The following is a 27,821-nucleotide window of genomic DNA, read 5'->3' as shown; positions in this document are numbered from 1 at the left end:
GGCCCCGGCGGCGGCTCCGCGGGTGCCCGTGCCGGGGGGGAAGGGGGGGGCCGCGGGGCGGGCAGGGCATCGAGGGGCTGCGGCTACTGCTGCTCGGGGAGGCCGAGGGGCCGCCCCTGCCCGGGTGCCCCTGTCCCCGGCCTGCCCCGCCGGGCTGCCCGTGCCGGAGCCGCGGGATGGGAGAGGGAGGCGCGTGGCGAACCGGGAAAGGGCGCGCGCCGGGCTGGGGAAAACCGGTCTCTTCTCCCTCCTCTCCCCGGGGTTGCTGGCCCAGGTGTTGGCACTAAAGCAGGCTGTGAACTGGGTCACGAAACCGACCTTGGTTTAAAGATAAAATTAGGGTTTGTTTTTTTTTTTTATCATCAAAATTTTTTAGGTTGAGTCAGCTTCCTGGGCTGATTCAGTGTATGGGCAGCGAGGGGAGAAACTCGTGGCTGGAGCTGCTGCACGTGGTGGAAGTGGTGGCTGGAAGCGTTAATAAAGCTGCTTGCTAATTAGAACATCTGTAAAAGCTCTAATTAGAACATCTGTAATAACTCGCGAGTTATAATTTGGTCATTCTTATCTTGATGGAGCATTTATTGTAATGCTGAGGTGTTTCAGGTGCCTTTGGGTGGATGCATTTCTCCTTGAGCCTTAGAAACTGTGTTGTGTGCGGGGTAGATGTCTTCAGCAAGAAGTAAACCTTTTAGGAAATGGATTCATTCTTGTACAGCAGCACTTGGAAAAAAAGCTCTGTGGGTCACCATCGCTCAATCAGCTTCAGGAGCTGGTTGCAAAAAGAGCAGGCTTTTAGGACACTGACAGCTAGATGACTTTAATACTGTAATTTTCTGTGCACTTATCAGAACCACATTTACATCCTGTCACATACTGGATGTCCTCATGTATATAGGTGTTCTTGAGTCTAACAGACATGATAAAAGGCATTTGCCCTCCCCCTCACCCCTTAGAATCACATTGACAAAAGGCTGCAATATGTGGGAAAACAGATAGTTCTGTCTGTCTGAACATATTAGAGGATAGTTCTGTCCCTCACACTGGCAAATAGGCTGAGGAAAAATAGAATATTCCTGAGAAACTCTGTAACTGGACACTAGTTTGATAGGTCTCAAAAGCATCTTGCCAAATTACTTTTCTCCACAGAAGAAGCATGTCTCACATGCAGGACTCTGCTAGCCTGAGTTCCTTAAGTGAATATGGTAGCTGAGTCAGTGGCAGCAACTGTTTATAGTTCAGTCTTGTTAGATGACCTTTCCCATCCTCTGGTGAGAAGTTTGAGCTTCCCCTCCAGCCCCTTGCTGGTATTTTTATCTCGCCTTCCTTTTCTCAAACATCCCCATGCTGCCTAACTAGCTTTCTGTGTCTTCTCTCCGATGCTCTTAGGGCTTTACTTTCACTTCTTTCAGTTTCTATTCCTCTTGTCTACAGAGGTCGTGGAATTTGCATTCATTTTCAATTCCTTTCTGGCAAACCTGAGCTTCTGTTAGAAAGAGCTGGTAGATCGCTAGACTCAGCCTGGCTTGTAACTTCTGTGTATAATAGTAACTGATTGAATGAGCAGATCTTGGCTCAAATCACTGCCCTGCCTGATCTTATTATTGTCAGCTGAAAGTAAAAATCAGGGGGTTTGTTCTTCCTGTCTTTGCCACTCTTTCCTGCATCTAACTTTGCTCATTTAAGCTAAGAAGTAATTCATAGCATCTTATTTATTGCTACTGCTTCTGAGAGCTCTGTAGCTCTCCCTCCCAGGTATGTTGCACAGCCACAGTAAAAAAAAGCCTTATAAATTTGGAGAGCATCCTTTCACGTCACATTTTGTGCATCAAAACCTTCTAAAGCCTGTTTACAATGCCAAGCAAAATTTAATCATGCAATTGCAATAAAAATATTTGTGGCTTCTTACAACTAAGAGTGGCATACAAGAAAAGTAGTACGTTAGAAGTATTAAATGACTGTGGCTTCTTTAAATCCATTTTTAATAAGGGCTTCTTTTACCATCTCTGTTTTATTTCCATCTTCTTTCCTGCAAGTGGATGGAGCTAAAAAATATTCTTACAATGCCATCTGTTGGGGGGGGGGGAAACAACCCCAAGCCAAGCAAAATCCAGCTAAACCCACAAACCCCACATACTTTGGATTATGTTTCAGATGGAATCGTAGAATGTTGGAATGGACCTTAAAGATCATCTAGTCCCAACACCCTTGCTATGGGCAGGGACACCTCCCACTAGACCAGCTTGCTCAAGGCCTTATCTAACCTGGCCTTGAACACTGCCAGGGTTGGAGCATTCACAAATTCTTTGGGCAACCTGTTCCAGTGTCCCACCGTCCTCAAAATAAAGCATTTCGTCCTCATATCTAACCTAAATTTCCCCTCTTTGAGCTTGAACCCATTCCCTTCGTCCTATCACTACAGTTCCTGATGAAGAGTCCCTCTCTGGCTTCCCTATAGGCCCCCTTCAGATACTGGAAGTTTGTTATAAGGTCTGCACTCAACCTTCCCTTCTCTAGCCTGAACAGCCCCAGCTTTCTCAGCCTGTTTTCAGAGGGGAGGTGCCCCAGTCCTCTTATCAACTTCGTGGCCTCCTCTGGACTTGCTCCAACAATGCCATGTCCTTCTTATGCTGGGGGCCCCAGAGCTGGATGCAGCACTCCAGGTGGGGTCTCGCCAGAGTGGAATAGATGGGGAGAATTAACCTCCCTCTCCCTGCTGCCCAGACTGCTTTGGATGCAGCCCAGGATTCTTTTGGCTTTCTGGGCTGGGCGTTCACATTGCCAGCTCAGTGTTGGGTGTTTCAGCCATCAGCCCGGTGCTGGTTATAAAACTAAAAAGCGGTGGGACGGGCCTGGCCGGGAGCAGGGCTGACAGCTCGGCCCCGGCGCTGTGTCCCGCTCCCTCCTCCTCCTCCTCCTCCGGGACTACCGCTCCCAGAAGCGCCCGGGCTGAAAGTGAAAATAAGCGCCAGGTTACGCTCCTGTTTGTGCCCTCCCCTCTCCTCCCCTCCCCTCCCGGCGGGCCGCACGTGTCCTTCCTTTCCCTTTTGTTTTCCGCCCGCAGGCCGGCTGCGCGCTCGGGGCTCGGGACCCTCCGGAGCCGCTCCCGGGAGCCGCCGCCCGCTTCTCCAGAGCCGCCGGGAAGCCGCGGGAGTGCCGGAGCCGGGAGTCCAGGCTGCGCAGCGAAAGTTTGCCGCTTCTCCCCGCCGTTCCCACATGCGAGTGGACAGCGTGAGACCGGCTGCTGCTCTTCCTGCTGCTCCCGCCCCTGCTCCCGCTGCTCCCTCGGGTGCCGGGGGGCCGGCGCTGCCCCCCACACCCGCCGCCACCGCCGCCGCACCTGTGCCCGGCCCTGGAGCTGCCCCGCGGGTCCGCCTGGCCATGTGGGACTAGGAGAGGAGCGGCCATTCTCCAGGGCGAAACATGGATGCGGGCGGGGAGCTGAGCCATCCCGGCAGCGGCGGGGGGGACGCCCCCGGGGACGCCTCCATGGACCGCTACCTGCGATCTCAGGGCTTGTACAGGAAGAAGGTGGCCAAGGATGGATCCTGCCTCTTCAGGGCTGTGGCCGAGCAGGTAACTCCTTACGTAAACAAAGCTCCTTCTTGGCGTGAAAGCATGGAAGTGGATCTCATTAGTGGGTGGTAATTAGTGTTAAAACGCAGACAGGTGTAGGTTAAGGTTACGCGGTCATGTGCCAGTGAAAAACGGGACTATTAAAGTAATTTCCGTCCTGCGAGGTGAGAAAAGTTCTGCATGTACAGCCGCCTCCTCTCACTGAGAAATCCTTACCTGTTTTGACCTTCTGCCGCCTCCTCGGAGCTTTTTTCAGTGTAAGAATTCAACACTGGAGTACAGCTGCTTTGGGTGAGACTGTCTAGGAAATGCAATTTAGTAGGAAAGAGCTGAAAAGCCCCGTTCATAGTTCTGTTAATTAGTTTACTATAAAATTAGAGAAAGCGAGTAATTTGTTTTCTGTTCTTCCTGTTGAATTCCCCTCCCCCATTTCAGTGTTGGTGTTAAAGGAAAAAAGTGACAGCGTCATCTTGTCTTAAGTACAAGCAGACAGCAGTGGGAGCTCTGGTGCTTCTGATTGTGGGAGCCCCGATTCCCGTGCTAATTATACACAGTTCACTTTTTTTTTCTAAATTACTTTCCCCACTAAATTGGTAAGTTTAGGCAAGCAAGCACTTGGAATTGAGGGGGTTTTTTTTATTTCAAGGGAATAATCAGTGAATATATATTGATATTCTGATGTTTTTAATACACAGAAGGTTTCTCTCACACTCCAGTGTTGATAGAACTTTTTTTCCAGCTCTTAAATTTTTAACATCCCATTCTTATTTTATTATAGAATCATTTAGGTTGGAAATGACCTGTAAGAAGGGAAGGTCTTTAATTCAGGGTTAATAAGTGTTTATGCATGAATTTGGTCTAATCTCATTACTCTTCCTTCAGAAAACCTGAACTGAATTTGGAAGTGTTTTATACAGAGGGTAGTGTGTAAAGGTTGCAAGAGATACTGCAACCTAAATTGTCTGGAAGTTCCCTATGTTGTAGTGAAGGTGCAGACAAAGTCATACTAGAGATAACTTGGAACTTGGGATGAAAGTAATAGTCTTTCAGTACAGATTTGAACAGGAGGTAAAATGCAGGTGTCATATAGGGATCTGAATTCCTGGCTTTCAAAAGAGTGTTTGAGCAACAGGCCTCTTAAAAGTCAGGAGAAAGTAAACCTGCACTCTCTGAGATTTGGTGGGATTTCATTTGAATGAGTGCATGTTGGTAGTTGGTTTCCTCATCCACTCCTGCTGTAATTTACTTCTTTGATTAACTGAAGTCCTTTACCAAGCAGTCAGGTAAAGATTAGCAATAAATGCTAGTCACTGTGCTTAGTAAATCCTCATAAAATTGAACATCTGAATTTAGAAAATCTGTGAATTCTGCAGGTACTGAATTTTCGATTAACTAATTGTGGTTTCACTCACATCAAGATGATGTTACTGATGAGTATGCATGTTAAATATTCTTAAAAATAAAACTAGAGTATTTCCAAGCCTGTATTTAGACCACAGTCATTAATTATTTGTGACCTGTCATCAAAACTCCTAAGATCCAGTGTCACTTTCCTCTCCCTTTGTAGGTGTTACACTCTCAGTCTCGGCATATTGATGTTAGGATGGCTTGTGTAGACTATCTTCGGAAAAATAGGGAGAAATTTGAAGCGGTAAGTGTTCTTGTTTTCTTTGTGAGCATTCTAAAAAAAAAAAAAAAAAGTTACTTTATTCCTTGCACTTTTTTATTCTGCTGTTTGTGATGATATTCATCATAGCTAAATACCAGTTGGTGCTTTTTAAAGTGAGTGCTCTTTAAATTAATTGGCACATGTGTGGTAGTAACTCATTTTCATAAGCCTGGAGAAAGACCCGTGTGCTCCTTGGACTGGACTGATGTGGGGTGGGAGATGTTTTTAATGCTCATTAAAAAAGAAGAGCAAATTTACTTAAATAAAATCCAGATTTTGGCAGCTTCACTATAGATTATTAAAGTATAATGCTTATTTTAATAAATGTCATAAAATGTTCTTATTGTGGTAATTAATTGCTTTTAGAATATAAAAGGGATTTAACTGATGAGATTAGTGTAATTTGTTTCAGGGTCTGCAGTTTGTTATGCATTAGTACTATAGGTTTTTTTTTTCCTAAACATCTGTAAGGAAGTTTTTCATCAATCATGAATGTAAAATATTTTTATATTGATCTGTATTTGGTGAATGTCATCAGTGTTAACATTAAAATATTTTTTTTTCTTTCTTTTAAAAGAGCAATAATAAATAATGGTGCTCTTTTTTGTGTTTGTGTGGGTTCTGGTATATATGCCATTTATCTAATTTCCAGGATAGTCAAAACAAGAGTATGTGTAAGGATTTGTTACAAGAGGATTATTACTCAGCTCTCTGTTTCTGTTCCAAATTTACCCAGACCCAAAATAAAAAGATTGTTTTAGATGCATGTTGGCATAGGGAAGAGATGGAAAGCTGGAATAAGAGTGTGTATCTGTGCTATAATTTCTGACAAAGTGCCCTATAGTCAAATATGACTGATCACATGAAAGTGGAAATTTTCAGGAATTAGTGACATTAAATAGAGTGAATCTCTCTGGGTCAGTGCAGCTCTGACTTGACTCTTTCCATTTGCCAGGGCTCTTGGCTTGTTTCTGGTCCATCTCAGGACTTAACCAACTCTCTTGCTATTTTATTTTATTTTTTTTCACGGCTGACTTTTGAATCCCTTTCTTTCCAGAATTACCCTGTTCACTCCAATATCTGCTTCTCTGCTACTTTTCTCTTGTTGCATTGTGTAGTGTTTTGAAATACCATGCCCTTCTTGAGGCCTAAGTGTGTGTTGTTTCCCATCCCCAGTTCTGGCATCCTCTCATCCAAATGACTGCTTTGCCAGCCTTAGCTGGTTTTACTATCTTGGCCTCTCTCCTCAAACTTCTGCTCTCACTGTTCTTTCCTCAGACTTGATCCAAGTGGTACAACCTCTCCTCTGTCCACCTCTGCAGTCCTTCTGAAAAGTCTCCTTTTTCAATGTTTCTTGTAATTTTTTAGAATAGATGTTTCATGTGGAAGGTTGAGGTGTTCCATATCTGTTCTCCTTTCCCAGTGTCCTTCCTCCCTTGGGCACCTCGCTTCAGCTCTGCTGATCTCTTTTGCTGCCAGTGTTTCTTACTATACTTTGTGTTTTCCATCTGGAATACAGCATTGTTATCTTATCTCTCTTAAAAAAAAACCCCAAGTGCCCAAACAGCCTAAAACCAACAAATGCCTCATTCCCTAATCTCTTAGTTCGACTATTTGCTCTTCTCTCTGTCTGTTGTAACCATTTCAGCTTGAATTTGTGTCTCTTTTCTTCCACTGATACTGCTATAACCTCAGTTTCAGGTGTGTAACCACCCTCTTCATTTCCTTTCTCATCCTTTCTTGAAGTGTTTCCTTTAATTGCTGCTGTCTTACATTTATTATCTAACTCCTAAGTTTCTCATGAGGACTTTCTGGTGCCCTTCCTTTCTTCGTCAATGCTTCACCTTTATGTCATTTAATTTTGACACAAAAAGCAAGTGCTGACTATGATCATGTTTTATTAATCCACCTTTTTAGCTTCACGCCTGATTGCTTCCATCTAAATTAAAAGTTTAGGCAGACTTTTTGATTCTTCTGATGAGCAACACAGTCCAAAATGAGGTTCAAAATGGCTAAAGCAGAACTTTTAATATCACTACTCTACTCAGTTCTCGTTATTATCTTGTAGCTTAAGTTTGTGAAGAGATTTGTGTCTTTCTTTGGACCTCTGTGGATCTCTATTTTAACTAAATCAAGCAGATTGTGACTAAATAGAAAATTTTAAATCCAGCCTCTCTGTGGCCAGGATGGCTGAAACAGTTTGAAGTTGACATGTCTTAATTACTGCAGCATCTTTCTCTGTTCTTGAAAAAACTTTGAGTTTGCTATACTGTATTTTATCACTGCTTTTATACTACAGGAATGTGACTCTCATTCCTGATTGTCCATTGCTGCCTATTTCTTTTAACAGGATACTTGAATAAGCCCACACATGTTCTTTCTAGTGATGCTCTGAATGCCTGGGATGAATTTCCCCTAAACATCTACTTGACAGCATCTTTTTGCTTTCTTTCAGATTTCCCATTTGGCTGCTGAATTTCTTTTTGGGGCTTTTTGTTTGGGCTTTTTTTTTTTTTTTTGGCTTGCGTGATGACTTCAAAAGCTGCTTATATGGTTATTTTCTGCAGTGCAGACCTACATGTTTGACCTTTTATTCCTTCATCTCTACATCATTTGTTACATAGATTGTAAGTTTTTTGAGGGCAGGGTAGTCTTTTATTTCCAGTGGTACATTCCCATTGGTAAAGTGGGCATAGACTGGGGATTCTGTAAGCTGTGCTAATCAAAATAACTAATTACTGCTGCCTTTTTTTTTTTTATACAGTTCATAGAGGGGCCATTTGAAGAGTATTTAAAAAATTTGGAAAATCCACAGGTACGTTAAACTCGATTTATAATAGAAAGCAGTACTTTTATTGATGTTCACAGGTAATTGGAATTTTTTTTCCCCTCAAAAGTATTTTTGATTGAGCTCTAGAGGTCTTCAAATTACATGAATTTATACTTTTATGTGTGCACTCTACTGTAAAATGATTTGTGGAATATTTTTTTCATGTCTTGTTTTAAATCTCTCACTCAAAATCGTATCCAAATGTTTTTAGCTTTTGCAAATGCCAAGAAACAGCATGACTAACTTTTTCTTCAAGATCCCTGGAATAAAGGTCCGAGAGTTTAGGTGATACAAAGACAGTTACTCACGTAAGGGAGATTATGAACAGTGGCTTCTTAAGGAGATACTGAAGTTAAATTATTATAATAATTATTATTCTTATTCTTATTTCTCCCCAGTTTGATTTCAGTATTTTTATTAGGGAGTTGACAATTTGAGTAAGGCCTGAGAATTTAGCTTCAAAGTTCATTTTTCCAGTTCATCTGTAGCTAAAGGCCAGCAAAACCTGGCAGTTTTGGAGGTAGAGAATAACATTTTTTTTTTAAAAGCACTTGACAAATAATTCTTGCAAAGCTAGACTGTTAGTTGTTAAACAAAAGAAAAAAAACCCCAATACTATTATCACCTTTGAGAACTGCACCGTTTAATGGTAAATCTGCATTTGTATGATTGTTTTTAGTTCTCTCTGGTATCCAGTTCCATTGCTAGTTTGGGGAAAAGTCCCTCTAGCTTGTGCCCCTTAACCACCTTCCTGGAATAGTTATTGTTATTGCAAAAAACCACTTACAATCGAAGTATCTTGGCTGAACTCAGTGTTCATATATTTATTGTGAACAATGATTTCTTGCATCTCTTCATCTACGCATGAGGAGGTATAATAGTTGTGTGCTCATTTGAACTTTGTTTTCTTTTGTTTTCAATACAGGAATGGGTTGGACAAGTAGAAATAAGTGCCCTTTCTCTTATGTACAAGTAAGGAAACCTTTAAATATGTTTTACTGAGATCAGTTGTTTTGTTACTGAATCGGTTGGAATAGCAAAGATAGAATTGTGTTATACTATGGTTCTCCAGAAAATAACAAATATGCTTTGAAAATTGAAGCTGTCAAGGGATTAAGGAAAAATAGAAAAGTGAGCTTTGAAAATGACATTTGATCAGGGATGTGAGTACAGGCTTGTAATGTCATGCATCTCACCTGCACAACCAGTTGTGGGTAGAATTGTGCAGTTTGTGTTTTGTTAATTAAGGACTGGTCAGGGGCCATAGTTTGAGCAGTGGTTAAGAAAAGTTTTGCTATTTTTGCATAGATAAACACTCCTCTTGGTGCTAAAGAGTTTTGTTGTTTTGTTTTTATTGAATGTAATCTTAAATCTTTCTTCACAAAGTAGTGAGAAACAATATGCTGAATATTTATAACTGGTCTCTAATTTCTGTGCAGGGGACTGAGGAATGTACAGCATCTTTGCCTTCTGCTGTTTGTAGATCTGTTAAAAATTCAGTATTTCAAAATGTTTACTGTAAATTAATGGCTTTGTCTTTTGATGAGACAGCTGATAAGAGGAAAGAGTCAATCAAATTAGTGAAGTATTGCTTTTGGGTACTTGTATGACTGCAAAGTGTGGGAAGTTGCATGCAATTCATTGCATTTTATGAGGTGAATGGGAGAGAGCTGCATGTGCTGCAGGGTTGAGGGAGGACTGGACTGAAAATCAGAACAAAGTTTGGCTCAAGAGGCTTGGTGAGGAGGTCTGATGGTTAGATTGAGCCACGGTGTAGAGGGATGTATCTCAATTTAAGTCAACAAAATTGCATGCTTAATTATATCAGAGTCAATGGTCGTGTTCTGTTGAATTTCTGGCCATGAGAAATATGTTCTCATAAATAGAAGCAGTTTATTTTGAAGTCATGCCACGTTGGTATCCAGGCCACAGCTGATAAATGAATACAGAGGCAAAGCCTGGTTGATAATAGTGTTTGTTTTTGTTTTTTTTTAAATTTCCATTGGAAGCATCCAGGAGCGTTTTGTGGTGTAGATGGAAGTATATGTTCACTGCAGAGGTGAACACACAAGAATAGTTACTGCCATGATTGTTTTGGGAAGACAGGCTTCTATTAAAAAGGCAATTTGGAGTCTCAGTGAAAGTAGGAATGGTGGTGGAGGTAGGGGGAAAGAGTTGTTTCCCTTCCTCCATACTTGCAGACTGAAGGGAAGTGGAAGGAAGAATTTCCTGTTCTGTTCCAAGTGGATAAGTAAGAGAATTTCAGACTTCTCAGGCATAGGATAGAAATTCAGTATGAATAGGTTGGATTTCACTTTCACTCTTCCAACCTGTCACAAGTATCATTTGTTTATCCAGTAAATTTTTCTTACCTCCCTGAGCTATGAAATTCTTTTCTCTCAGAATTGCTTTTTCTGAGCTGTTGTAAGAAGTCTCTTTTTCTAATCCAACAACTGTGAATATACTCAATCATTTTGCAAGACTGATGACACTTTTGGCTGTGTGAGTAAGGAAGGAGTTGAAGGAAGTGATAGGTTGCTAAGCAAAGAATTCAGAGGGATGGTTATGGAAAAAAGGGAGAGAGAGAAAATAATTAAGTGTAAGAGCATGACAGAGATTGATTATAGCAGAGAAATCACTAGGTGTTTTCTGTGGTTATTGAATTTGACTTGAATACTCAAATTTTTATTGATACTACTTTTAAAATGAATTCTTAACTGCTACTTTTTTTTTTTTCCCCAGAAAAGATTTCATAATATATCAGGAACCAAATGCTTCTCCTTCACGTGTAACAGAAAATGGCTTTTCTGATAAGGTAAAAAAAAAAAAATATGGCAAGTGTGAAAGGCTGAATTAAGACTACTTTATAAACAAAAAGGAGTTGCACATGAGATTTATTATTCAACACAATGAAATGTTCTGAGAATTTAATTTCAGCAACTTATTTTGTAAATATTTAAGGCAACTATTCTGTTAATACATGTAGTACTTCTTTTTAACTAGATGGTATATATTTCGGGCATATCTTCCTGCTAATCTAAAATTCTGTAAAAATCAATTTTCAGGTGCTAACTCACAACCACTACCTACCACTGTCTTAAATTCTTTTTGATTTCTGTTTAAATTCTGTTTGGTTTAAAGGACATCCATGAAACATTTTGATTGTTTTATCGATACATTAAGATCCTGAGAGATAACAAAGCACATGGGTACCTTAAATTGAATTTAAAAAGTAGTGCTTATGAAAAATCAAGTGAGATGCAAAGCCTAAAATGTCTCTGTGGGTTTTTTAATAGGTATTGCTGTGCTTCTCAAATGGAAACCACTATGATATTGTTTATCCCATAGAGTATTCAGAAAAAGCTGCACTGTGCCAGTGTAAGTATTATGTTGGTTAGTTAAAAGCGTATTTTTACCAAAAATCTTAAGTTATCACTGTTAAATTTGGGGAAAAGTATGAAAGTTTATTATAGTAATTCCTTAGAAGCTTAGTTTTCAGTTTGAATTGTCAATGACTGTATGATTCTGTGAGATCTTGAATTCTTGCTGTGTCCTGATTCTTGACAAGGCAGATTACATACCAAGAGGAGATGATTTATCTGCCTCTTTGAATCTGGGTGGTCTAATGTCAACAGAAAATGTTGGTGTGCTGATTAATAGTGCGTTGAATTGTCTTTGGTCAGCATTCTGGTTGTAATTGTGATTTCATTCATGTTAACAAACCAATTGTTTGTGTTAAAATTATCCTTGGGCGTGTAACTTGTCACAGGAATTATGGGGTTTGCATGTGTAAAAAATAACTGTCTTTGTGGATTATTGTTTGCTTTACTAGACTGGAGAAATGCTTGATTGTTTCGATTGAAGGAATTTGAAATGCATCTGCAGTGGTGGTATAGAGTGTGATTTCTCTGGTAATTGATTTTACTCTCCCACTTTTTCCTCCTCTTCCCCAGCTCTGCTGTATGAGTTGCTTTATGAGAAAGTATTTGATGTGGATATAAAGAAAAACATAGCAGAACTTAGTGCTGTTGGAGGGACAGGGGAAAGTAATGGTAGCAGTGAAGTATCTGCTTCGGATTCAGAAGATGACACCTACAGGTAAATGAGATTTAAAAGTTAACATAAGATGCCTGTGAACAATACATGTTAAATGAGTTTTCTGAATTTCTGGTGGGTAGTAGAATCTAGTCATTTACAAATGACCAAAAAAAGAAGCACAAAGAGGTAGAGTTAGAAGTGTGAAAGAATGCAGTGTGTAATCTTCACTGTACTAAAGGACAGGCTTCTGGCTCCTCTGTTTTTCCTGCAGTCCAGCTTTGAGTCCTTTTACATAATGGAATATAGTCATTGCAACATGTCCCTCTTCCTGTTTTAAGTAGCAGAATCCCCTGGGAGAACTGTCAGTGTGCCAGTCTGGCATGGTAAACTCCATGAAAATTACTTGGCTCGCTCTTGCAACTGAGTAGAGTTACAGGAATCTAATCCAGCTTGAGGTGCTTCCACATCTGGGGGCTAAAATGCCTGCTTGAGAGGAAGCTAATGGAGAAATACAGATGTAGCCTGCTCCATTCTGTCCTTGATCTTTATGAAGTGGGTTTGTAATTCTTTTTGCTGGACCTGGGTGTTCTACCATTTTTGCACTTACATATTTTTCTTTTGTTTAATATGATTCTTAACCCTGGCTTGTATGAAATTCCACTGAAGCTGTGGAGATTAGGCTGTATTAGTGGATCATGTCCCCTCTTCCTGCTGAATGTCATTACAGTTCTTTTTGGGGGCTCTGCTGTGTTTGGCATGTGGCAGAAGAAGTTCTTTGAGCTGTTGGGAGCTGTTGGTTTCTTCCTCAGGTTGAAAACAACAGAAAGGAAGATGATGGAAATCATCACAAAAAGAAAACCAAGTTGTGGGAAAGGGATTAGCTTCTCTTCATGTTTGAAAAAAAAAAAAAAACCAACTAGGGAACGTTGCCAATTAAAATACAAAGTATTTCTGCCTCAGGGAACAATTATTATAGTTAAATGTCAGAGAGCGGAAACCTTTATTCCTTTCTGTTCTTGAAGCTTTCCTGGGCTTCAAATGCAGTGGCCTTACCCTGTATCTTTGGGATTCCTAAGAAAATACACTGCTAACCTCCATAGCACCTTTGGAAATAAGGTCATATACTCACTTGAGGCTATGGAACTCAATATTCTTGATTTAAACCTTATGTTTTACAATGCAAGAGGTGTGTGTGGGGGTGTGTGTGTGTGATTCTTGACCTAGTTAACACAAATTACAAACACTTCACTGTGTTTATGAAGTCCTAAATTTTTTGCTTGTCCTAAAGTTGACTTCAGCTTGTTTCATTAACTAGTTTTCCAGAAGATGTTTTTTTTATTATTATTTTATTAATATAAACTTTTCAGTTATGTTGTTATTAAATGTAATAGTTTTGGGAGAAGTTAATGTTGGGAGTTGCCTACAACTGTTGTAGGGAAAAATACTTGGACTTTCTCTTTGTGGAAAGTATTTTCCCAGTGATGTCAGGTGTAGAAAATAAGAGTAAATTAGAGTGCCTGATGCAAATTAACTAACAGAGTGGTTTGAGGGTTTTTTTGTGTCTGCTTTTGCTATATTTTCCAAAGATTTTAAGAGGATTTTTTTGACTCCCTTCACTTCCTCCCCCCCTTTTTTTTTCAAGGTGACAACAGAGTCACTGCATGTAAGATAGACTTTCTAAAACTTGTACTTAAAACCAAAAACCTTATTTCTATATCATATAAAGTTTAAAAATGTAGCTCTTACTGTAGACAGCTTTTTCACTTTTAGAGATGAAGATGTTCTGTGGTATGCTTATTGTGGGGGAAACATGTAGAGGATTGCAGTTTCAGTATTTTTGTCCACTTCCTTAGATGTGTCTTACCTGATTTCCAGGCCTTATTAGTACTATAACTCATTATAAAACCATAACTTGCTACTGTCCTATTGCAGAAGTAAGGCTACAACAGTTACTGATATGAATGGAATGAAATCTCTTTCTGGCAACAAGGTATTTATCTGTTGAGATTTATTTTCTTCCTAATAAATTGTACTCTGCTATATTTCTTTGTATTTAGCTTAGGTCATGAGAGAATCTTGGGTTTCTGGTTTTCCTAGCATGTAATATCTTAAAAACTACATATTTCTTTGAAAAGTAGTGTTTACTTTTGATGTGCTCAAAGGTGGATAGTGTCCTTTTTAAAGCTGCTTAGTTCTTAGTTTTATTCTGGTACAGTTAAGAAAACACTATTTAATTTTTTTCAAAGCTCTTCATGCTTTATGTATTCTCAGCTTCTTAATATTTCACTTTAAAGCTTGAGCACTGTGATTGAAAAATGGAAAACTGGACATCTTTATGCAGTTGACCACTTAACACTTTGTTCTGTTTCATACAGCACCTGGAGAGCAATGGGAATCCTGCCTTGTTGGTCATACCTAAAAAGGTTCTTAAATCACTCGATCCATTGGTTTACAGAAACATTGAATATGATGTTTGGCTCCAATCCAAATTGGGTAAGTAACTGAATGCTTAAAATATGCAGCTTTGGCAGGCTGATGTGTGAAATGAAGCCCTCTTGAAGAGCTCTGATGCAAATGGCAGTTTGGGTTTAGGCAGTGGTCTTCCTCACACTGGTCAGTGGGCAGATTTAGGGCCTGAACAACTGGTTTGCATTTTAACTGCATCAGGGAAGTAACTCTTTTGGTGTATTTAAACTAACAGTATATTACTGCTTATGTCTTTACAGATCAGCAAAAACAAGATTTCTCTATTGCTGCTGGCATGCAATACTCCGTGGGAGATAAATGTAAAGTAAGTAACACTGAATTATAGTTTACAGAGACATTGCCATTTTGCTCAAGATGGCCACTTACCCTCTTTGTTAACTGTTTTGATATATGTAATTGCTACTTTCTGAGTATTCTTTGCTTATGTCTTCAAGCAAGGATATACTTGTTTAATTGTTGGTGGTGTTCATGACTTCCAGCACACATACAGAAAAGGCATTAAACAGAACAACTGATCAGTGCCATTTTATTCCATTAAAAAGTCACAAGGGGAGCTTGAAGAGTGTATTTGAGATGATTGTGGACTTCAGTGTTAAGCATGGAATTGTAGTTCCATGTGTTAAGGTTTGAACTGGAGATAATGATTACTGTTTGTAAATTGGCTTTGATAAAATCTCCTTACTTTCAAGTAGTGGAGTACAGCACACTTTAGTTCCTGCAGATCCTGAAATTTTGAGCAAGCCTTCCTTTTAAAGTGTTCCCAGTGTGTTACACAATTGTTCTTTAAATTCTGTTAAAGTTTGTAGTATGTGTTCCTGCTTAAGAAAAGGTAAGGTTTGCCATTAAATTCTATAGTACTCACATTTAAGATTAATCTCCTTAGGTGGGTTAATTAAACTGGTACTTGGCTAAGCCATGGTTCTTTCTAGGACATTTGACCATCTATTAAAATTATTAATATTGATGAGCAAATGTTCAGTTTGGCTAATCATGCAGTATGGGGGCTCTTCCAGTTTGTACTTTCTTATTTGTGTAATGGAATTAACCATAGTGACTAAATTGCAGGGAAAAGACATCTCTAAACTTAAAAAAACCCTCAACCACAACATAACCCACAAAACCACAAGCTCCCAACTTCCCCCTTCCCCCCCCTCCAAATAAAAAAAATAATCTAATGCTGAATTGATTATTTATTGCTTAATAGTACAGGCTTAAAATTTGGATTTAAATCCCTAAGGCAGTTGCCTTGTGTAGTATTTACTGAAGGGTACAGATAGAAAAAAACACTGGTAATTAACATACTCTCTCTGTCAAATCTGAAATCTGTGTGGCAAGACAGAAAATATATGGGATAAAACCATGGGGAAAAAAAAGATGAAGTAAATAGTGAAAAGTAGAGTTGACCAAATTAATACAACTGGAAAGCCAAATACTGTAGCAGAATATTAAGAAATTTATTTTATATTTAACAGAAGATTTTTAAGAACACAATGACAGTCAAGTAACACCATGATCATATCTAAAAAACTTTTTTTGGTTGTTTTTAAAAAACCTTGTGAAGAATAACTTCAGAAGTAATTGATGTTCATTATGTCCGTAATTAAACTAAATTTCACTGAAGTGGATTTCAACAGGGGAAAGCTTTGAGTTTTATTCTAAGAGAAAGTGTTTTCAGTAAAGCTGACAAGCCTTGATGCACTGATTACTTTTAACTTTCTCATGTGGTTTTGGAAAGCATATTTCATTAAGTAGTGTTCCCAAGCAAGCTTTCTGTTTGTTTGTGGGTTGTTTGCTTATTTGTGTATGTGTGTGTTAGTTTTAATAGTATTTTTATTTCTTTTTGAAAAAGTGATAGGGATTGAAGATTTACTTTTGATACATTTACTGAATTCTTTTTTTTCTCAGGTCTTCTGTTGCCAGGAGGAAAAGTTCTATTTCTAACGCTGTTGATATTTTAGAGTTGCCTCTTCTCATTGTCATCTTTGGAGCTAAAGCACCTTTGTTTTTTTACTCTTTGTCCTTATAGGTGCGCTTAGAGCATAATGGGAAATTTTATAATGCCCACATTCAAGAAGTTCATTCAGAGAGTGGGCCAGTTGTTGTATTTGTAGAAGAGCTTGGAGCAAAGTAAGTGCTTAGTCTCTTTTGAGAAAGACCACCAAACTAAACAAAGCATTACTTCAGAGTTAATTTCAGCCTTTGTGTCTTGCTTCTTTTCTTAAAGCAGTACTATCACAAAATGGTTAAGAAAACAGCATATTAAATGAAGAAGGGGAAAAATTGATTATCACTTTAAAATTCTTTCCGTAGCACTAAGTAGTCTGAGTATTACTTACAGAGTAGAACAGTAACTATGTTAGTAGTATTTTAATTTTAGTTTTTTTGCACAAGATTCCATCCTAAGCAGATTGACACTAGACTAATAAGATGATGTTTGTTGTACTTCAACTTGTCACAAATCTAGCATCTGATAATTTTCATGTTAGAAGGCTCATCAAAGCACTGAGCTTCTTTGTTGGTTGAGTAGCTCTGCCTGATTTCATAGAGTGCCAAGCTGTTGTTTAGTTCAGTGTGATCTTTGCCTTGCCTTGGAACAAATTAAGTGTTTAAAGTTGCTGTTGGAGGTTGCAGATTTGATGGTTTTGGTTGTGTGGGGTGGGGAGTTTTTGTTTGTTGGGGTATTTTTTGGGTTGGGTGGAGGGCAGTTTGAGGTATCTGGAGCTCTGCTGCAAGTTCTATGACTTCTGAGGGGGAAAAAACCACAATGGAGTGTAGTTTGGGAAGAGGAAAGTTTTTCAGTGGAGGGAAAGAGAAAGGTGCTAATTAATCTCATCTGAACTTCTTCATAAATAAAAAGAAAATAAGTGTAGTGAGATCTGAAGATTGTCTTATGGTTTGAACCCTTTTAAAATTGAAATTTAACCTGATTTGAATATATAAATATATATATTAAATAATATATAAATAATGTGAATATATAAATAATATATAAGTAATGTAAATAAATAATATATATTTTAATTATATATATAGATAAAAAATAGAAATAATGTAAAGAATTTCTTGGGCATCCTACAGCATCGTCAGTTGAAAATGCAGTATTTGCTCTGGGATATACACCACCCATACAACGTTTTTCAATCTTGGCATCTGTTGCAGTGTTTGTAATAAATTTATCTGGTATATTGCTTTTTCTAAACATTCTCCTTTTCTGGCTGCCCTGAAGACATTATAATATGCACATTACAAACAGCTGATAATTCTTTACTAGATTAGCTTGTGCCAACTTACTAGTTTTATGTAAAAAAAAAAAAAGAAAAAGAAGTTTACTCTTCTATACATTGCTTGAGTGTAATCATAAAGGCAAAGGACTTTGAATGCAATGTTCTCAAAAATGGAATGATCTATGAGTCTTAGGAAACGTGGTATTACTTATGCAAGCCCAGGTCTTTTCTTGAACATGTTTTTCTCTCCATAATTCCCTGTTTTTTAGGCATGCTGTCTCACTGAAGAGCCTTAAACCTCTTCCACAGACCTCTCCTATGGAGGGCTGGAACACTGTGCCAGGGAAGAAGATAAAGAAGTTTTTCCCAACGTGGGGGCAGAACGCTCAGCCCGGTAGGACTGTGCCTGTCTTTGTGCAGCAAGATCTTCTTTGTCTGATGTTTTGTCCCAAAGAACTTAAGACTTCTTTTAACCATTTTTTTTTTTTTATCTGTTTTGATGCCATTATCACAGATGCAGAGTGCAGAGGGGCAAAGAATCAGAGCAAGTCAATAAAACCCCAGTCAGCACTACCTCCTCGACTTCAGCATACTGTGGGAACTAGGCAGCATCAGTTCTTGTGTTCTGGACCCCAACCTCATCAGACCTCAACTGAGCAAAAAGCTCCAGGCAGGAATCCTTCCCAGTCTGTAAGGTAAAACTGCAGATAACATCTTCCTTAACTTGAACTCTAACTGAGCTCCTGGAAGCCCGGGTGCTTGCTTTAGGTGTTTCCAGAGCATGCTCTTTTGAAGTATGTTGGCATTGAATTCTTAAGAACTTTTCCAAGTCCTTAAGAATACACACAGGCGTAAGAAAAATAATTTTTTTTTTTTCTTGCATGGTAGCATTCCCCCTGGAAACACTGTCTACAAAGTTGCTTTTTTTTTTCTTAGCAAGTGGATGTTTTTGTTTTTTTCTTTTTGGTTGGGGCTGAAGTAATGTTGCATGTGGTGCTTCTTGGGTGTGGCAAAGGTCTTCCCTCAGCTTGTGCTGAACCTGTCATGGGGGAGCACTTCATGTTATGACTGATCACTTGAAGGAGTATGAGAACAGCATTTTGCCTGCATTTGTTGGGACTGATTTTTTAATTCACTGGGCTGCTGTAGCAGAGTTTCTGATGAGAAACATTTTTCTATCCAAAAGGTTCTTCTGTACTTGTCTACAAACACTTCGTGGTCTTGTCTGTCACTCTTCTGTATCATTAACTCCTTGTAGAAAAAACAGAGCCAGGGGTCTTTGGAGTTTACCATGTGCAGCATTTTAAGGGCATTTTTTCGCCTGTAACCAAAATGTATGAGTATCCTAAAAAGTTTAGTTAAGTAATTCATAAAGCTGAAACAGTGATGTTAATTTTGTGTGGTGATGCTTCAGAAATTGAAAATTCACAATGCATTTTTCTTTTTGTTGTTATATTTACAGCAGCCTTCTTCCCCAGCTTTCTCTTGTATGTTCATAGGTAGCAGATGGGGGATGGTCAGTTCTCAACTGGCACAGAAATGGGTTAGATGGCTTGATGTAGGCATTTGGTTTTTAACTATGGTCTAATAATTACCATTTGTTATAAAGCCTTTCAGAATTGTATTAAACTGAATTGTGGACAAAATAATTTCTTTCCCTTCCTTAAATTTTATGCATATGGGTAACCTACAGTTGGCAGAAAGGGATGTGCTGTATGTGGAATCACATAAGCAATGCTTATATAATTACCCTGAGCTTGAATTGTGTTTGATATTGGGGGATTTCTTTGTCCAAGTGATGCTGCTTCATTTTTTTCCTGTACAGGAAGGTGGAGCGGGAGAGAGCTGAGGACCCGAACCATGGCAGCAGAGATTGTAACTACTTTGGCCTGTCTCCAGAGGAGCGCAGGGAGAAGCAGGCTATAGAGGAATCTCGTTCCCTTTATGAGATCCAGCAGCGGGATGAACAAGCTTTTCCTGCTCTTTGCAATGTATGCTTCTTTTCATTGTAATTAATAGTGCATTTCCCATACTTGTCCATGAACCTTTAATTAGCAATTGGTTTGCTGTGCTTGAATTACACTGCCACTCAAAAATTAGGGTTATTTCCTTTGCACTCACTTTCTACGGAGGGATATGGGTATCTACAATGCTTTGTATATTAAAGATAAGAAATATACTTAGTAGTTTACCCTGGGAATAATTAACATCCCCCACATGCAGTTCTTTTTTAAGCATGTAAATATGGTGGACACGTGAGCTGCTGCAGCTGTAGGCTTTTTTCTTCGTGTTCCTCCTGTGTTTGGGAGGCTCTGCACTCCCTTTTAGTTACTTGGATGTTGTCTCTTTCATGTATGGTGGGATCAAAGTTCAAGGTGAGGACAGAACTTGCTCTGAAATACAGTTTAATTTAGCTGAGAAAGAGCTGAGTAAGATGGCACCAAGCACCACAGTATCAGTGACTAGGGGATTGTTTCCTATTTGTTTCACATAAAACCTGTTTTAATTATAAGTGACATTTTTTTCTAGCCCGAGAACTTACTGGTGTGAGAACTTACCTGGTGTCTTGTGTAATGCAAATGCTTTGTCAGACCTGCTCTCTTTCTGTCGTGGAGCTGAGCAGGCTTCAGTGGACTTCCCTGAGTCTGAGGGAAGGATGTAGCCTTTAGATTTTTGAGAGATTATTGTATTGATGCCATTTTTAATGAGAGCAGATTGGAGTCTCAGTACATCCGGGGAAGTGAGCAGGTCCTGTGGGTGAAGAGCTGCTCTCTACATAGACTTGTTCTAGAGCTGTGTGGGGTTTTTTGGATTTAAATCCTAGGACAAACAGGAACAAAAACGAGGCTGGGAATAATGAGCAGGTAAAAGACTGAAACTAAGGGACAGAGGTTGTTCTCTCCCTCTGAGCTGTAGCAGTTTGCTGTATTTGCTCACCTGCAGGAGGAGAATGTGATTTTTTTTTTATTGTCTGAGCGAAACAGTTTTTGTCATGTAAGGTAATGACATGAATGCTTTTAAAGGACACTTTGCAAAATTTAGCAGCTAATGAGAGAGTGGATGAATCTGAATGATACTGATCAAGACTGCTCCCCCTCCCCTTTCTGCCTGTCGCAGACATAAATATGTGTCATGAAGACATAATAGTAATGTATCAGATGATGGCAAAGTCTCGTTGGACTGACTTACATAAATCCACATTTCTGCTTTTGTAAACCTCCTTAGAATCAGTCTGTCTGTCAGGCTGCTACACAGACTATGGATAATTTAAACCAGAAAAAGTTCTCAAATACTGAAAGAAGAAACAGCAAGTGGACAGCAGAGGTGGAAGAGCAGAAGGAAAAAGGTAAAAATAAATGGTTTTAGATTAAGGTACTTTTTTGTTTTGTTTTGTTTGCTTGGTTTTGTTACCAGCCTCAGAGCTTATTCAAGATAAGGCATGTCTTTAGGCAGTGAGGAGAAAATGATCATAAATAACAGTGCCAAACTAAGCTAGGCTCAAGGTAGCAAAGGTGTGTTTTGTGAAGAAAGTGCCTGTTTTCCTGCTTTGTCAATGAGGCTGAGAGAGCAGACCCCTCACTGGGATTTTTGTAGTAAATGGGAAGAGGAATAAGAGAAACTAAAAGACTTAACAGAGCTACCCTAAATTAGATCCTTTTGAAATTCTAGAGTGTGTGGCAGAAAGTGCCAGTGGGAGGAGCATTAGGAGTGCTTACTGGAGTCAGATAAGAGAGAAGCAGGTAAAAGTATTCAATGTGGCATGGTTAAGAATTAGCATACAATGGCACAGAAAGGGGAGAAGCTGGTGTACAGAAGAGTTGGAAAAAAACCCCTCTTTACAGTAGAAAGATCTGCGACATGCTCAAAATTTTGTTTGGGTTTTCTCCCTCCCCCAGTCAGTTACGACACTTTTTAGCTTTTCTCTTCGTGGACTCAAAGCTCTTCCTCTTCTGTGAGGAAGCAGAACGTGACAGTAATAGATGAAAGCTGTAGCTGTCAGGAGGTAGTTAGTAAATCTTTGCTAATTGTAACTGATAGTGTTTGATGGGATTTTTTAATTTTATTTAGGTTTTAATTTTTTGTCCTGTCAGCTTTGCCATGACTAAAAACCAAATTTGAGCTTGGCTTCTTCCACTTTTTTTTTTTTCCCCCCTGACTAAATAAAATTCAGGCTCCTTAGCCTTCTTACAGAAGTTACTCCTTCCCTCCATTTTTTAAAATTTTTTGTTGTGTTTCTTTATCTCTGGCAATACCACGTGCTAGTCCCTCTTACAACATGTAATGCTTTATTGAATGGTCTCACAAGGACCTATCTTGCTTATTTTTCGTTCTCTAAATGTCTGAAAACTTGTTTCCTTTGAAAAGTTGTTTCATCAGCAATGCCAAAAAGAACGTTCATGGTAGAGAAAGCTCTTTACTACAGTGTCATGATGGATTTGGCTGAAGTGCATGGCATGTCCAGCTTTCTCTGTTTTTGTGACACTCAGGATTTCATTGCCCCTTGTGAAATTTGGTCAACAATGCTGTGGATGTACAAAACTGTACATCCTTCTGAGTGTTTAGAGATTCCTGTTGGTGCTTGGGGAATTGGCAGTAATTCTCATAATCAATAGTGTTTTAATTTACAGTGTTGTCTAGTTGTGATGGTGCAAGTACTAAGCTTTAAAAAAATACATATGAGTTTGATTGACAAGCAGTGGTAACCAGATTTAAACATAAACCAGAATGTGAAGAACTTGTACAAATCTTATGCGAAGATTATGTTGCAATTATTTTTTAACACCGTTTTCCCCACCAAGGCGTTTGCTGGTGCTTGAGAAATTAAACTTTCTGCAGCAGTCTGAAAACTTTTTAGATATTTTCAACCACTGAAACCTTCTAAACTGCTCTTTTACTCAGTCAAAAGTAGACAAGAGTTTGAGCTTCTGTTATCTTAACACTTGAATATGAAAATGCAGATCAGAACATGTTCACTTTAAGCAAAGTACAAACATACTTCTGTTTCATTAGGAGCAATTCAGGATGAATATGTTTGAAGGGACAGCTGTGTTTCATTTCTGCTTCCCTCAAGCATCACTGAAATGGTTAACAAATATTAGTAAAGAACTGTAGAGCTTGGAAAACCCAGGTTGAAATAGCTGCTCTGTCACTGTCCTAAGAACTGTTTGTTTTAGGATGCTTTGATCTTTGATAAAAATAGAAGTTTTCTGAAGTAATATGTACTCAGGTGCAGGTTTGGTTTTGAAAGTTTAATTTTGGAAAGACAAACTTTAACTGGCTTAAGTTGTGATAGCCGTAAGTGGTGTAATGGTTCATTTACTAGGTTATGTCTTGGTGTTGCAGAGTCAAATTCCAGGCAGATCCACTTAAGTCAGAAGCTTGAGCCAAATTCATCTGAGGTAATCTTAAAGAAAAGACCAAATTTTTTTTTAATGTTATTGCTTCTCTGATACATGATTAGCAGAGCAATAGCTGCCTTTAGAGCCGTGATTGCTGCTGCTGCTTTACAGCTTTTAAAGAAATACTCCTAAGTTTGGAGGCTTGTATTTCTGTCAGCTTTCCTCAGCCCCTGTAACCCATAATTATAGTCTTTCTCTGCAATCTGAGTTCTCAAATCTGGGCTATCGAGAGAACTTAAGAATCTGAATTTGTAATTGCTTAGTACAGTCTGTACTTTCAGTATAATGGGACCATAGAAGATTTGATGTTTGCTAATAGCTACTGTGCTAACAGACCATGAGCTCTGAAGTTCAGTGAAGATTTATGGCCCCTTGTTGGCTTTTAACCTTTGCTGTCCTTTCAATGAGCAAAATGTTACACTAGTATAATCGTGATCGGGTGCTTAGCCCACTTTTGTATGGAGTGTGGTTTACTATTTTTGCATAACTCTTTGTAAAGTTAATCTTACTGTTAGACTAGCTGTGTCTGTTGTTTCTAACTTTGCTTTAGAAGAATAGTCAAGATGAGAGCTATCCAAAAGCTTCGTCTCCTTTGGAACAAGTAAAAACAGATTCTTCGATGCTTGCTGAGCAAGTAAGAAATGTTTGTTTGATTTCAAAGTTTTCCAGTCAGGAGACTTCAGACAAAGGGGAGCTTCATCACAGCCACGTATGTATAGCAATACTGGCTTTTAATTACCTAGTCATTTCTATGGTGATAATGCTAAAATTTCGTATTTACAGTTAGGAATCTGTTATGTCCAACATAAAGAATGTAAAAGGACAACCCATGCTAGAAAAGTGAAAGTATATCTATTCTCTTCTGAGGGAGGGGTTATTTCAGATCTTTCTACCAAGTAAACTGTGCTTTTCGCTTTAAATTCTTTGCTTTTGCCTTTTCAGGTTTCTCCAAGGTTATTGGTAATGGTTTGTGAGGGTGGCTTTTCTTTTGGGTGGGAGATACTTGAATGTGATGCTTGTGGGGGTGGTTACAGCACCCATGGCTGCCTGTGGGGTGGGCATGTTCTGGACAGAGCTCAGGATCTCAGGTCTCTTTTGACACATCACAAGTTAATACTTTGCTGTGGTGATGGTGGTAGTCTGGATAATACTGAGTCATCAGTTTTGGTAGAGGTCAGGCACACCAGGGGTCACCAAAAATGGTGTGCTTTTAGAATAATTTAATGTGATTTCTTTGTTTTCATAGAACCTGACGGAATGCGTACCGAGCGTAACTCCAACGCCATCACCAGTCTTCTCTGAGGTGCATTTACCTCCAGCAGTGCCTTCTGTACCAGCCATCGTGCCAGCTTGGCCAAGTGAGCCAACGACCTATGGACCAGCAGGTTTGAAGGAATATTAACATAAATCAGAAACTGCTAACCCTGAAAAATACTTTAACTGCCTTACTAAACTGAAGATACCTCCAGGAGGCACTGCCTCATATAAATTCACATTCCAAAGGCAGTCATTCACAGGAATATAGCTTCTCACTGCTGAAAGCTAGTGAGAGTTCTGTTAAGTCTTTGATAGCCTGCATGTACAGTTTGCTTCACTCCCAGCCTGAAGGTGGAAGAGGGATGTGTACTCAATTCTCTGTTTTTCCTCTAAGTGGGATAGCATTGAGTTTTGAGGATCTGCTTAAGGTAGAGCACATTCAGCATGTTGAAACTTGATACATGTTTTTGTGCTCTGTGTCATATGTAATAAGACTAAGGACTCAGCTTGGGGCTTGTATGTCTGGAACTAATGAGATCCAGTTGGACCTGAGCTGCAAAGCCAGTATAATGGGGGATTTTTTGTGCTGTGCATATCTTTTGGTGTGTGGAATTGGCTTAGATTCAGTATTGCCCATTAGATCAGGAGCTGTATTTTCTCTCACACTGCTGTGTTTCTGTACCAGGACTACCTTTCAGATCAGCATACTTTGTTCACATGATACAGTAGTAATCCTGTCATACATAACTGTGTCTGTGACAGAAGATGCACAGCCCAGTAAACTGAGCTCAGATTTAGAGTTAACTGAATTTCAGACTGTAAATGACTAGTCAGAGTGAGAAATTCAGGAATTCACATAAGAGTTTCAGGTCCCCCATTTTTCCCCTTCCTATTCCCTTCTGGCATTTGTAATTTTAAAAATAAATATGGGAACAGTTTAGCCATTTCTGAAAAGCTTGGCTTACGTGTTTCATTCTTTCGGAGAACTATTCTCTGCATTTGGAAGCTTGCTTTTCTGCTGTCATTTTGGCTTGTGATTATATATGTATTGATGCATGTATATATTTTTTATATCTAAGTGTATCTATATGTATATATGTTGGGGTTTTTTCCCCTCTGTAGGTATTCCATCCCAAATACCTGCTTCTTCGTTGATGCCAGGACCAGCAGCGGGACCTGACTCTATTGTATCACAGGCTCAGGTAACATCTGCTTCAGTTGCTGGAGTTCCTGTGTGGCTACAAGCAGTTAACCAGCCTTTAATGCCTTTGCCTCAGACTCTGAATCCTTACCAGGATCCTCTCTATCCCGGATTCCCTTTAAGTGAGAAGGGAGAAAGAGCCGTTGCACCCTCTTACTCCCTGTGCAATACTGGGGAAGACTTACCTAAAGGTGAGAAGGTCTGGGGTTTATACCATTTTTCCTAATAGGTTTTCTTTTCTTAAAATGTAGATAGAGACAGCTTGTTTTGGTCCCGTTGTCAGTCCTTGTCAACAGATCTAACTGTTGTCACTCTGTGGTTTGAGATGTGGGAGGGGATATTGAATAGAGCTGTAGCTCTTCAGTTCACACTGCCAGGATCCTGACTGTTTGAAGTGGTCACATCTGGAAATCTGATATGATCATTTTGTGGTTCTTAGCTTGACCCACTGTAACTTGAGGTTTTCTGAGTGTAAAGAATTAGCTTTGGAGAACTGCTTCCTGATACAGTGACAGGTTTGCTCATTTAATTAAAAAGCTTGGAAGCTGTTGAGTGTTTCTAAAACACAGGTTTTGGCATACTACAAATGCAAGGTATGCCCATAAAGAACATCTCATGTCTGACTGCATGGTGGTTTGTTTACTGAACTCTTTCTTTGTAAAATAGAGGTTCAGTTCCACAGACTCTTAAAACTGAAATTTAAATTGCTGTTGTGTTCTAAATATCTGAACTGTGGCAAAAACCCCCCCAGTGAATCAGTGAAAGACATACAAGCAGCAACTTAATACCACTATTTGCTACTGAAATGGAACTTTAGGGAGGGACTAATTTTTGTATCAGATGAAATATTTTAGGTTTTAATAAATCTTTTTTTCTGGCTTTTTTTTTTTCTTTCTAGATAAGAATATTCTTAGATTTTTCTTCAATCTTGGCGTGAAGGTAACTCTTCAAACTTCATTATGTTTTTTTGTTTGTAATACCATAAAAATTGTTTGTAAATGCTTGGTAGGACTTCGAGTGCAGAGATTTGGTTGCTGCAGGCTCTACATTTCAAGTCCATCTTTAAATTTGAAATACTTTATTTTCTCTTCTGTTAACTGGGATTCCAGCAGTGGTCCAGAGTGCAGTTCAAGTCAATAGAAATCAACTTTATCTGAACAATAGTGAGAGCTATTGGCTCCCAGCTGTGGCTGTACAGTCAGCAGAATGTGCTTTACAAAATCACAGATAAATTGAGTGTGAAGATCCACTCTTTCGGATGCAGGGTATAGGGAAAGAGAAAATGCCCTTGAACTTCAGCCATGCCTGTGTACTGGCAAAGCCACTGCAGTACAGATCCCAAGATCTTTCCCTGGGGACACTCCCTTAAATAAACCTGCATGTCTGTCCTTTCTGCTCAGGTTGATGACAACAGTATTTTACTTTTAACCCTTTCAGTAATAATAACAGCAGTTGATGTGTAAATGTGATGCAAATCTGTGTGTGGCTGGGGAAGAGGCTCATCCAAACAATCAGTATTTTCCATTACTTGGCAAGGACTAGTTGTTTGTTTAGTTTCTCCTTTCTGCACATAAAAATGTTCCTTTTTTGCCTTCTTACTCTTTCAGTCAGGCAAACGATTTTGAGCAAGGTGCTGAGAGCTCTTGGGTTTATTCCACATGACTTTACCCATAGCAATGATTCCTTGGTGTGTGGGCATGGAAAGAGGAAAGGTTCAGCACAGTTTACCATGTAAATTTGGTAACTGTGCCTAATAGAAGTCTCTTTGCTAAACGGGAAATCCATAAGTCATTAATTAGCAAGTGTCACTGCAAAGTATTTAAACAGCATGTGTTTCATAAGCTGACATATGTTTGGGACTCTCCTTACTGGTACTTTGGATTATCTGGGATCTAGTCTGTCGTTCTGGTGCTCCAGCACCATCTGCTGGCCCCAGGACCACGATCTAGTGGCTGTGCTCCTCTGCTGGTGTCACAGGGTACAGCAGACCCAGGAACTGGGTTCCTGCCCTGCTGTTATCCACACCCTTCCAGCTTCATATTCAGAGGGAATGGACTATTCCCATGGAGGGCAGGTCTGGGTAGGCTTTTCAGGGTAGTTTGCTCCAGGGATTGTTTCTACAGATGCTGGTTCATTAACATGG

The 27,821-nt window shown here is 39.3% G+C and overlaps 1 protein-coding gene across 4 annotated transcripts in view; it reads left to right on the top strand.

The window, feature by feature from the left end:
- The first annotated feature begins 3,088 nt into the window (after nt 1–3,088).
- OTUD4 (OTU deubiquitinase 4) overlaps nt 3,089–27,821 on the top strand; it is a 28,125-nt gene continuing 3,392 nt past the window's right edge. The window contains exons 1-21 of one of the 4 annotated variants that reach the window (XM_027652955.1): nt 3,089–3,573; nt 5,141–5,224; nt 8,007–8,057; nt 8,998–9,044; nt 10,815–10,887; nt 11,369–11,450; nt 12,026–12,170; nt 14,043–14,100; nt 14,486–14,603; nt 14,837–14,901; nt 16,624–16,724; nt 18,091–18,215; nt 18,336–18,516; nt 19,647–19,812; nt 21,047–21,167; nt 23,165–23,220; nt 23,771–23,929; nt 24,467–24,605; nt 25,600–25,679; nt 25,755–25,869; nt 26,577–26,617. In XM_027652955.1, coding sequence (XP_027508756.1) covers nt 3,421–3,573; nt 5,141–5,224; nt 8,007–8,057; nt 8,998–9,044; nt 10,815–10,887; nt 11,369–11,450; nt 12,026–12,170; nt 14,043–14,100; nt 14,486–14,603; nt 14,837–14,901; nt 16,624–16,724; nt 18,091–18,215; nt 18,336–18,516; nt 19,647–19,812; nt 21,047–21,167; nt 23,165–23,220; nt 23,771–23,929; nt 24,467–24,605; nt 25,600–25,679; nt 25,755–25,869; nt 26,577–26,617 — 2,160 coding nt within the window. In that variant the 5' untranslated portion in view covers nt 3,089–3,420. Of the gene's footprint in view, nt 3,574–5,140; nt 5,225–8,006; nt 8,058–8,997; nt 9,045–10,814; nt 10,888–11,368; nt 11,451–12,025; nt 12,171–14,042; nt 14,101–14,485; nt 14,604–14,836; nt 14,902–16,623; nt 16,725–18,090; nt 18,216–18,335; nt 18,517–19,646; nt 19,813–21,046; nt 21,168–23,164; nt 23,221–23,770; nt 23,930–24,466; nt 24,606–25,599; nt 25,870–26,576; nt 26,618–27,821 lie in introns of all 4 variants that reach the window. The other 3 variants (XM_027652954.1, XM_027652956.1, XM_027652953.1) reach the window with 3 other exon arrangements.

This window comes from Corapipo altera, unplaced genomic scaffold (genome assembly GCF_003945725.1).
Source record: "Corapipo altera isolate COAL_440 unplaced genomic scaffold, ASM394572v1 69, whole genome shotgun sequence".
NCBI lineage: Eukaryota > Metazoa > Chordata > Aves > Passeriformes > Pipridae > Corapipo > Corapipo altera.
Note: the sequence above shows the minus strand (reverse complement) of the source record. Positions and strands in the feature narration are given on the sequence as shown.